Consider the following 11530-nt stretch of genomic DNA (forward strand, 5'->3'; position numbering starts at 1 on the left):
GGGCTACACATCACCAAGGAGAGAAGAGTTAAGAGACAAGAAGAAGAGAAGAAGAAGAGAAGTGTTAAGAGACAAGAAGAAGAAAAGTGTTAAGAGACAAGAAGAAGAGAAGTATTAAGAGACGAGAAGAAGAAAAGTGTTAAGAGACAAGAAGAAGAGAAGTGTTAAGAGACAAGAAGAAGAAAAGTGTTAAGAGACAAGAAGAAGAAGAAGAACAGAAGTGTTAAGAGACAAGAAGGAGAAGAAGAAGTGTTAAGAGACAAGAAGAAGAGAAGTGTTAAGAGACAAGAAGACGACAAGAAGAAGAAGAGAAGTGTTAAGAGACAAGAAGAAGAGAAGAAGAGAAGTGTTAAGAGACAAGAAGAAGATAAGTGTTAAGAGACAAGAAGGAGAAGAAGAAGAAGAGAAGTGTTAAGAGACAAGAAGGAGAAGAAGAAGAAGAGAAGTGTTAAGAGACAAGAAGAAGAGAAGAAGAGAAGTGTTAAGAGACAAGAAGGAGAAGAAGAAGAAGAGAAGTGTTAAGAGACAAGAAGAAGAGAAGTGTTAAGAGACAAGAAGAGAAGAAGAAGAAGAGAAGTGTTCTGAGACAGAAGAAGAAGAAAGTGGAGGAATCTGTGGTTGCAGATGCAAGTTTGGGAGAAATTTGCGGGAACACATTTGAGAAATCAAACTTATTATGTGACATAATAAAAACAGTAGATGAATCGCGAAAGACAGGAAGACATGAAGAGGCGAAAACATTTTAGGATCAGTGATGGAGAAACACCAGGGAGAAAATAATCACTGAACAAATGTCTTCAGAGTGATGCTAAAGTTAGTTTTTTATAATCAACATATATAGATGCAATTTGTTGCTGTAGTGGGGGGAAGGACTTTCAGATGGTTGCCATCTACAACTCGGATACTCGGATAGATCTCCGCTGGAGTATTACTTGAGTTAGTTCTGGGCTCCAGCACCCTAAGCGACCTTCTGGCTACCTCTCAGCTGAGCTTGAGGCTCCTGGTTGTTTTGCTCGTCTGTGAGCGGTGACTCTTCGCTTTCCATCGGTTCTACAGTCTTTTCCACCTAGTTTGTGCCGTGTTCCTCCAGTGTTCTCCATTGAATATTCAGACTGTCTGGCCTCACTTTTCAGAGACTGTCTGCCATGGTCCGTGTTTTTTCCTGTGGTTTAGTTCTTATTTGAGCCGACAACCAGCCAAGATGGATTCCACCATTTGTTCGTCAGCAAACACTAAAGTTTTTAATATACCCTCTGTAACAAACACCACAAACTCAAGTAAACCAATGTCCGAGTGCTTGTCTGGTACAGTGGGAGCAGGAAATGAGGTAATGAGGGCCTCTCTGGGAGTGAACACCATGGAGAGCAAAGCACTGACCCGTGACAACCCAGACAGGTCCACTGAACTTTAAAGGTGAATTGGATCAGGGCCCCAGCCTCTCAGCCAAAACCCTCCTGATGAGGGCTTAGCAGCAGCAGTGAAAGCAACCTAATGAGTGACGAGTAATCAACACTATTACCGGGCCTCAGCCAGCAGGCTGTAATGTCGTTTACGGCCGACCTGCAGCCTGCCTCGCTGTGAGGGTGACTAATCAGGACAGGGCAATATTGGTGAATTTAATGGCTTTAGTATAAATCTCTGCCACTGGAAAAAATGCTTTGATTAATGAGCTGGGGTGAATTTTCATCCAGGTCCGAAGGCATCTGGGGCTGTAGCCAAACAGATGACCTCACTGCGTTTCACGCAAACATGTCCCCGGCAATCGGATCGGTGCCAAAACAAAGGCCAAGTCGAAAAAAATCATCAAGATCACAATGAGGTAAGACACTAATTGGCATATTTGAGTTTGTGCTTTTATTATTGGTGTAATGGAACATAAAACCTCACCAGAAGAGCTTATGGTAACAAAGTGAGTCATTCATGCACAGCTGCTTGATTTTCATGAGCAGACGGATGATGAATGGATCCAAACTGTCCACAGTAAAGTACAGTCACATTTAATACTGTCCACATCTTCAAACTTAGTGCAGTTACACCAGTGCCATCGGGTCGGATTAATGGCTAAATTACAATAAAACTGAGTTATTCAGCTCATGTAACAAGCTTCATCTGACAAGAAAATGGATCGGATCGGGTTAAGACCCGAGATAACTCGAGACGACAGTGGATCGGATCGAGCGTTCTGCGCATGCTCCAGAGTTTTTCCCGCGATCGTCACCCGGAAGTGGAGGAGACGATGTTACTGTTGTTGTCGTCAGAAAGAAAGAAACAACGCGATGGAGAATGCGCCGTTGTGCATCGTCTGTGCCATAACCAGCTCATCACAGATGGAGAGGGACGCAGCTTCATCTCGCTCTGCGTTCGCCATCTTTCTGAATGCCTGAGTTTGTTGTTGTTGGCGGTGAAGACGTCAACAGGAAGTGGCTCTATTAGCGATAGCTGAAATGGGGACAGCGCCACCTATCGTACCGGGGTATGACATGCTTTGTGCCAGTGATTCCATTCATTCACCGCCATATATCCAAGGATAATTACCCTCAGATAAGGAGCAGAACCCAACTGTAGCTGTAATCCAGTTAATCTCATCATGGAGACCCACTGACTCGGAGGCAGGAGCGCAAACCACCAACAACACTGACTCATCATCACCTCGTAAAGATGCTGCAACCAAACAGTTTTCACAGGTCCACTCCTCACAGAGCATCATTAGCATTCACTTCAGTTGTGTTTGGATCACTTGATTCGACTGTAAAGCGATTTCAGAAGGAAAACGTTCCTCTTTCCTCACAAGCTACTCATCGACTTTGTCTTTGAACGTCGGAGTTGTTGCAACTGGAAATAAAGCAGATGGGAGTAGTGACCATTAATAAGTCATAAATCTAAAACAATGAGCTTCAAAAGGCTGAAAACCTCTCTGGAGCTTTCCTCTGTAAGTTGAAGCCGAACTCACTAAAGATGACCACGGGGCACCAGTCGTGTTTAGGAAGTAAAATTAATTAGAACTATAACAGATTTGGTCCAACAGTGTTGTTCTAACTGTAGGAAAATAAATAAAGTCAGGCCAGATGTGAGTTCCTGAGATCAGATGCTATTCTGTTTTCATTAAAGAATAATGAGGTTTGTTTTCTTTCACTTAGCCCAGAATAATATCACCACATATTACAAATAAAAGACAATAAACAGAAATTGTCTCGAAGGTTAATTACTGAGGACCCTTGTCTAATTTAAAGGTTAAAAATCTTCACTCACCAGGTTTCCATTTCTGTTTTGACTGACTTTATAAGTTGTGAATAAGAAAAGTTTAAGGTGGGAACAGCTCAGTAACAACGGACCTGTTGAAGATTAAAGGAAAGTGACTCACCAGTTGTTTCCGGTCTGAGATGGAAAACAAACTCATGACTGATCGGCGTCCTCCCAGATGTGATCCCAGGTGTGATCCCAGATATGATCCCAGGTGTGATCCCAGGTGTGATCCCAGATATGATCCCAGATGTGATCCCAGATGTGATCCCAGATATGATCCCAGGTGTGATCCCAGATATGATCCCAGGTATGATCCCAGATGTGATCCCAAGTGTGATCCCAGGTGTGATCCCAGATATGATCCCAGGTATGATCCCAGATGTGATCCCAGGTGTGATCCCAGATGTGATCCCAGGTGTGATCCCAGGTGTGATCCCAGATTTGATCCCAGGTATGATCCCAGGTGTGATCCCAGGTGTGATCCCAGATATGATCCCAGGTATGATCCCAGATATGATCCCAGATGTGATCCCAGGTGTGATCCCAGATGTCATCCCAGGTGTCATCCCAGGTGTGTTCCCAGATATGATCCCAGGTATGATCCCAGATATGATCCCAGGTGTGATCCCAGGTATGATCCCAGGTGTGATCCCAGATATGATCCCAGATATGATCCCAGATGTGATCCCAGGTGTGATCCCAGGTATGATCCCAGGTGTGATCCCAGATATGATCCCAGGTATGATCCCAGGTGTGATCCCAGATATGATCCCAGATATGATCCCAGATGTGATCCCAGATGTGATCCCAGATATGATCCCAGGTGTGATCCCAGATGTGATCCCAGGTATGATCCCAGGTGTGATCCCAGATGTGATCCCAGATATGATCCCAGGTGTGATCCCAGATGTGATCCCAGGTGTGATCCCAGGTATGATCCCAGGTGTGATCCCAGATGTGATCCCAGGTGTGATCCCAGGTATGATCCCAGGTGTGATCCCAGATGTGATCCCAGATATGATCCCAGGTGTGATCCCAGGCGTGATCCCAGATATGATCCCAGGTGCGATCCCAGATATGATCCCAGATATGATCCCAGATGTGATCCCAGATGTGATCCTAGATGTGATCCCAGATATGATCCCAGGTGTGATCCCAGGTGTGATCCCAGGTATGATCCCAGGTGTGATCCCAGGTATGATCCCAGATATGATCCCAGGTGTGATCCCAGGTATGATCCCAGGTATGATCCCAGATGTGATCCCAGGTGTGATCCCAGGTATGATCCCAGGTGTGATCCCAGGTATGATCCCAGATATGATCCCAGGTGTGATCCCAGGTGTGATCAAAGGTATGATCCCAGATATGATCCCAGGTGTGATCCCAGGTGTGATCCCAGGTATGATCCCAGGTGTGATCCCAGGTGTGATCAAAGGTATGATCCCAGATATGATCCCAGGTGTGATCCCAGGTGTGATCCCAGGTATGATCCCAGGTGTGATCCCAGGTATGATCTCAGGTATGATCCCAGATATGATCCCAGGTGTGATCCCAGGTATGATCCCAGATGTGATCCCAGGTGTGATCCCAGGTATGATCCCAGGTGTGATCCCAGGTATGATCCCAGATATGATCCCAGATATGATCCCAGATATGATCCCAGGTGTGATCCCAGGTATGATCCCAGGTGTGATCCCAGGTATGATCCCAGGTGTGATCCCAGGTATGATCCCAGATATGATCCCAGGTGTGATCCCAGGTGTGATCAAAGGTATGATCTCAGGTATGATTCCAGGTAAGATCCCAGGTATGATCCCAGGTATGATCAAAGGTATGATCTCAGGTATGATCCCAGGTATGATCCCAGGTGTGATCCCAGGTATGATCCCAGATGTGATCCCAGGTATGATCCCAGATCCCACAGATTAAAGTAATCTATAAAGAAGAGTTCTCTCCATTTTGCGGTTTCCTACTTCTTCTACTGAACTGCAGCCCTTAACAATGTAACCTGTAATCTTATTCGAGGGCTCCTTGGTCTTCATGGTGTGATGCCTGCTGCTTAGTGGTGTTTCAGAAAAGGTGTGTTTATACTGAAAGATCATGTGACACTAAGACTGCACAAAGGTGGACTATATTTCACTAATTATGTCACTTTTAGGGGCTTCGTTGCACAGGGGGTGGATTTTTTATATAAATATTTCTTATTTAATTTCATCAAGTTAGACTATTTTGTGCAGATCCATCACATAAAATAAGATTGAAAAACATTTAAATCACAGGTTGGAATGTAACAAAGTAGGTAAAAGCCAAGGTGGCAGATGTGTCACAAAGCCAAAATAATGCCCGAAAAGAAGCTGCAAACCAGCAAAGTTTTCTATGAATTACTCATGTTTCTCTCAAGAAAATTTAAAGATCTGATGTAAAACTATGTAATTTAACAGCTGAACATCCTCGCTTTGTTGAAAAATGTCATTAAATTAATTCTTTGGATATTTCACTAATGAAAAACTTTATTCTTCATCAATCAGGTTCCAGCTTTGCTGTTCAGCAGCTGACTGTGGATCAGCTCTGCAGGATGGAGCCTCATCAGGGACCATTTTCTTCCGTTTTCACCAGAAATCTGAACTCAGACTGAGATCTGGACTGTTTGCTGGACATGATGGCTGCCATCTCCTCTGGTCCTTTACATCAGCCCATATTATCAGTGATGGAAGGAGAACAGAGTCCACCTGAACACCTCCTGCAGAGGTGATGCTGCCAGCTCCTCTGGTCCTTTACATCAGCCCATATCATCAGAGATGGAAGGAGAACAGAGTCCACCTGAACACCTCCTCTGGTCCTTTACATCAGCCCATATCATCAGAGATGGAAGGAGAACAGAGTCCACCTGAACACCTCCTGCAGAGGTGATGCTGCCATCTCCTCTGGTCCTTTACATCAGCCCATATCATCAGTGATGGTGGAAACGTGCTGGTTTCCTTCAGCCAGTCATCTTTCTGTTTCATTGGACCAAACTAAAGCTCCAGCATCGTCTCCTTGGTGATTCATCTCTGAGTCTCACTTCCATCCAACCATCCACAGTCCCTGGCTGCTTCTCTTCAGCCGCTGTGAGCTGCTTTTCTCCTCTTTAGGTGTTACTGATGCTTTAAGTTTGGCTTCTCTGGATGGAAATCCCATTTCCTTCAGCTGCTTTCTCACAGTTCTCTCCTGTTTCTGTTTTCAGACGTGTTGCTTTGAGTTTTCTGTCCCGACTCTTTGACCTGTATGTTTCCTTTTTACAACCTTCCCGTTTTGTTTGTTCTTTCTCCTAATTTCAGCCCCAGCTGACTGGGAACAACCAGCATCTTCTGCCACACTCTGAAGGAGCTGAAGGACTTTTATAATCCTTTCCATTGTTTCCACTGACAGCTCTCTTGTTGGGGCCGTGTTTCCTGTCAATCAGCAGCTGCAGCAGCTCATTAAACTCTGAAATAACTCTCCTTTAACTGCAGACTCGTTTGCATATTTAGACTTATGCAGGAATTAGTTTTATAAAGACACATTACAAGGTAAATCAATCAGTTTTCCCTCTACTTGAGCAAAACAAAATGATAATTTTCAGTTTTACGAAGCCAGAATGTTCAGCTGTTGAAATAGTTTTGTGTCATATCTGTTTTTTCCTTCAAAAAACAGCTGAATAAACATCCAAAGTGGCGGTTCTGTTTGGGGTTTATTTTTTTGCCAGAGGTTGAGGTAATTTGTTTTTAAGTGATTAAAATATTTGAGCGTGAAACTCTGCTTTTGAAGCTCCATATACTGATTGAATTATTAGCAGCATCTCTGTGTCTCTAAGAGCTGTTTCTGTTCTAAACGGCTGCAGCTGTAATCTGAGGCACGTCCGTCTGCAGGCAGGTACCGTGGTCTCCAGGCCTGCTGCACCAAACTGAGTTCAAAAGTTTAAACTCGGGCAGGATCTGGTGTTGGGCCACTTTAAGCAACTTACAGGCTTACGGAGCCCAAATCCTTTGTGTGTAACTGATTTCATGAACAAAGTAAAAACAGAGGGTTGATCTTCTAATCCTGCAAATAACTCTGAGCTACTTGAAATACTGGTGAGCAACAGTTCCTTCCCTTGATGTTAATCAGGACCGTAAATCCGCATATTTTAAGATTCTGACTTATCAATCTTGCGGAGCAGCATAAAACAAAAGCAAACTGTTGCAGGAGGATCTGTGATGTATCATGCCGCATACTTTCAGATGGAATCTCAGTTAAGTGGTGTGTGTCGGTGTGTGTGCGCTGAATTCTCTGGCATGTGAAAGAGCTTGAGTTTCATAAGGAGATCTGGCCGTTAATTCGACTGTTTATCTCCATGCGGAGCTCTGGACTAGATTTGAATGTAATGTATGATTCTTCTGAAGGCTTTTTATCTGTGCTGACTTCCTCCACAGCTTCTTCTTCTCCCTCGACAACCCAACACACACCCTCCTCCTCCTCCTCTTTGCCAAATACTTTCCAGTTGAAAAACACCCAATTCAGCAGGTTATCAGTCTAATGCATCATCACTCCTACTGCTCATGATAGCTGAGCCAAAGCTAATCCATGTTTATCCCTGTACTCAACACAGCTACACCCTATCAAAAGTTTTACAGACCTTTGAAGCACTTTGTCATATTAACGTCTTCAAAACAAGACCTCCGTTTGCATCACGCTGCATCAGCAGGAAGCACTGAAGCTCTGCAGCTGCTGCAGATGTTCCAGACAAAGGGAAGCAGAGCCAGGTCTGATGGTTTGTGTCGGCCCCTGAACAGGATCCAGAGCTGCCCTCAAACATCACACACAGGTATTTGTCACTAGGTGTTAAAGTCTGAAGTTGTTTTTCTTTAGTTTATGAGACGGGACATCTCAGCTCTCACAGACATTAATCTACAGCTACCAACAAGCTTGCAGTGCCTCCTTGTGGTAGAACTCAAGTTTGATTACTTTTGTACAAATGGAAAACAGCAGAACATCATTATATAAGATACATTTGAGCAACTTTGGTCTGGGATGATTTCTGATTACCTATGAAATTAACTCTGACCTTTGACCCATTCAGGCAGAAAAAAGGCTCCTAACTCAAGGGATGAACCAGTGTTGTGTCGACACAGAACAGACAACTTAGCAAAGAAGCCATTTTAAACTGGATCTTTAGGCACTTTGTTACCAGCAGCCTGTCTAAATGTTCTTTTTGCCACTTGATGCATTAACACCAAAGTAAAAGGATGATATTAATCAGAGGCTCAAAGTGTTTCTAAATGTTCTTCCTGATTTTTCAGGCTCAAAACTCTGCTGCATTTATGTCGAATTTAGGATCCAAAGCAGCAACGTGTTTGATTTATGTGCAGCAACTGATCCATTATTTCAGGAGAAGCTCGTCTGCTTCATTTAAAGTTCTGTGAAGAAAGAAGCTGACGAGGAACTGGAGCTTTAACACAATGATTCTTTGTGAAAGTGAAGCTAAACTTCTTTCCAGAGGGATTAAAAGAAGAATAAACCTGTATTTTAACCATGAAGACTGGTGTGAAACAGCTTCAACACACTTCCTGCTCTCACAGCTCCGCTCTGCCCACATGTTTCCTTGTTCCCCTTCAGATCTGCAGGCTGATGATGGTGTAACCAGCACCTGGTGAACCAACAGGTTCTGTTCTCTGACACATGATTTGTTGATCAGAGCTCAGACTAGTTTCAGCTATGAGGAAGTGAAACTCACTCAGTCGCTGATCTGAGAGGAGAAATGGCGCAGAAAGGAGCTCAGCTGGACCGAGAAAGGATCTCTTGTTCGATCTGTTTGGATCTGCTGAAGGATCCGGTGACTCTTCACTGTGGACACAGCTACTGCAGGAACTGTATTAAAGCCCATTGGGATGGAGAGGATCAGAAGGGAATCCACAGCTGCCCTCAGTGCAGGCAGACATTCATACCAAGGCCTGTCCTGGGGAAAAACACCATGTTAGCTGATTTAGTGGAGCAGCTGAAGAAGACTGGACTCCAAGCTGCTCCTGCTGATCACTGCTATGCTGGAGCTGAAGATGTGGCCTGTGATGTCTGCGCTGGAAGAAAACTGAAAGCCATCAAGTCCTGTTTAGCCTGTCTGGCCTCTTACTGTGAGAATCACCTTCAGCCTCATTATGATTCACCTCCATTCAGGAAACACAAGCTGGTGGAGCCCTCCAAGAACCTCCAGGAGAACATCTGCTCTCGTCACGATGAGGTGATGAAGATGTTCTGCCGCACTGATCAGAAGTCTATCTGTTATCTCTGCTCTGTGGATGAACATAAAGGCCACGACACAGTGTCAGCTGCAGCAGAAAGGACTGAGAGGCAGAGAGAGCTGGAGGGGAGTCGACAGCAAATCCAGCAGAGAGTCCAGGACCGAGAGAAAGATGTGAAGCTGCTTCAGCAGGAGGTGGAGGCCATCAATCAGTCTGCTGATAAAACAGTGGAGCACAGTGAGAAGATCTTCACTGAGCTGATCCGTCTCCTCCAGAAAAGAAGCTCTGAGGTGAAGCAGCAGATCAGATCCCAGCAGGAAACTGAAGTGAGTCGATTCAAAGAGCTTCAGGAGAAGCTGGAGCAGGAGATCACTGAGCTGAAGAGGAAAGATGCTGAGCTGCAGCAGCTCTCAGACACAGAGGATCACACCCAGTTTCTACAGAACTGCCCCTCAGTGTCAGCACTCAGGGAGTCTACACCCTCATCCAGCATCAAGATCCGTCCTCTGAGGCACTTTGAGGCTGTGACAGCAGCTGTGTCAGAGCTCAGAGAGAAACTACAGGACATCCTGAGAGAGGAATGGACCAACATCTCACTGAGAGTCACTGAGGTGGATGTTTTACTGTCAGAACCAGAACCAAAGAGCAGAGCTGGATTCTTAAGATATTCATGTGAAATCAAACTGGATCCAAACACAGTAAACAGATGGCTGTTACTGTCAGAGGGGAACAGAAAAGTGACATTTATGAAACAACTTCAGTCTTATTCTGATCATCCAGACAGATTCACTGTATATTCTCAAGTCCTGAGCAGAGAGAGTCTGACTGGACGTTGTTACTGGGAGGTGGAGATGGGAGGGGGGGGAGTTGATGGTGTATCAGTCGCATACAAGAACATCAGCAGAGCAGGATATGGGGATGAATGTTTATTTGGACATAATGACAAATCTTGGTCATTATATTATAACCAAAAGAGTTTTACATTTTGGTACAACAAGATAAAAACCTCCATCTCAGGTCCTCGGTCCTCCAGAGTCGGAGTGTACCTGGATCACAGAGCAGGTATTCTGTCCTTCTACAGCGTCTCTGGAACCATGACTCTGCTCCACAGAGTCCAGACCACATTCACTCAGCCACTCTATGCTGGGATTTATCTTTATTATTCTGGATCCACAGCAGAGTTGTGTAAAGTGGAATAAAGGTATCCTGTCAGCTCTTTGCTGTGATGTCTCTCCGCTGCTGTTCTGCTGTTCATTTGCTGCTTTTTCCTGTGTTTGTGCAGCCATGGAGGATATCACTGCTAATGATGAGTTTTATTCACAGAAATGTTTCTCCACATGAAAATCTAAACTTCTCTGAGCTCTAAATATTAGTTGGATGCTTGTGTTGATGTGTCTGTATGTTGTTGTTTCTCTTCCACTTCATGGAGCCCAACAGAGAGATCAGCAGACCTTCCTTTATCACAGACTCTGTTCACATCTCATCACTTTGTAAATGTAAAATTATTCTGTAGCTACACTGACTTTGATTAGTTTCAGAGATCAAATGTTGTTGCTGTTTTCTAAATCAACAGATGAGGAAGTCTGTTCTGAGGTGCTCAGAAACGGTCATTTCCAGGATCAGCAGGAATCAGGAGATCCTTCTTCAGCTTTAATGTGAGAACCAGTGAAGATTTTCACAGCAAATACCGCTTTGAAGGAGTGAACAAAGTGTTTTCTTTTGTCTTCATTTCAGTGTTTGTGTGAAATCTGACGGAGAAAATGTCAAACTGATGTGAGGGTATAACTGAGGCCGTTTTCCTGTAACAGCACAAAGTTCAGAGTTCATGTTCAGAGCAGAAAATATTTGACTTTCTTCAATAAAACAGCTTCATCGCAGAGAAATGAGTCCAGTTTTCTTTGAATTTTTCTTTACTGCGTCTCTCACTCAGAAAGATTTGATCCACATGCTTCAGATGATTAGTTATTATTCTGTGAGCTCTGTTGTTCTGACGTTTCTTCTTTAACAGCGTAGAAACATTTTCTTCAGCTGATAAAAACAACACGAGAAGCGAT

At 44.2% G+C, this 11530-nt stretch overlaps 1 protein-coding gene across 1 annotated transcript in view; it reads left to right on the forward strand.

The window, feature by feature from the left end:
- The first annotated feature begins 8998 nt into the window (after positions 1-8998).
- LOC140274674 (tripartite motif-containing protein 16-like) overlaps positions 8999-11530 on the forward strand; it is a 93920-nt gene continuing 91388 nt past the window's right edge. The window contains exon 1 of the mRNA XM_072370046.1: positions 8999-10703. Within this exon, the coding sequence (XP_072226147.1) occupies positions 8999-10675 (1677 nt within the window). The 3' untranslated portion in view covers positions 10676-10703. The remainder of the gene's footprint in view (positions 10704-11530) is intronic.

The sequence above is a fragment of the Leuresthes tenuis genome, unplaced genomic scaffold (assembly GCF_036924035.1).
Source record: "Leuresthes tenuis unplaced genomic scaffold, fLeuTen1.0.hap1 SCAF_18, whole genome shotgun sequence".
Lineage (NCBI taxonomy): Eukaryota > Metazoa > Chordata > Actinopteri > Atheriniformes > Atherinopsidae > Leuresthes > Leuresthes tenuis.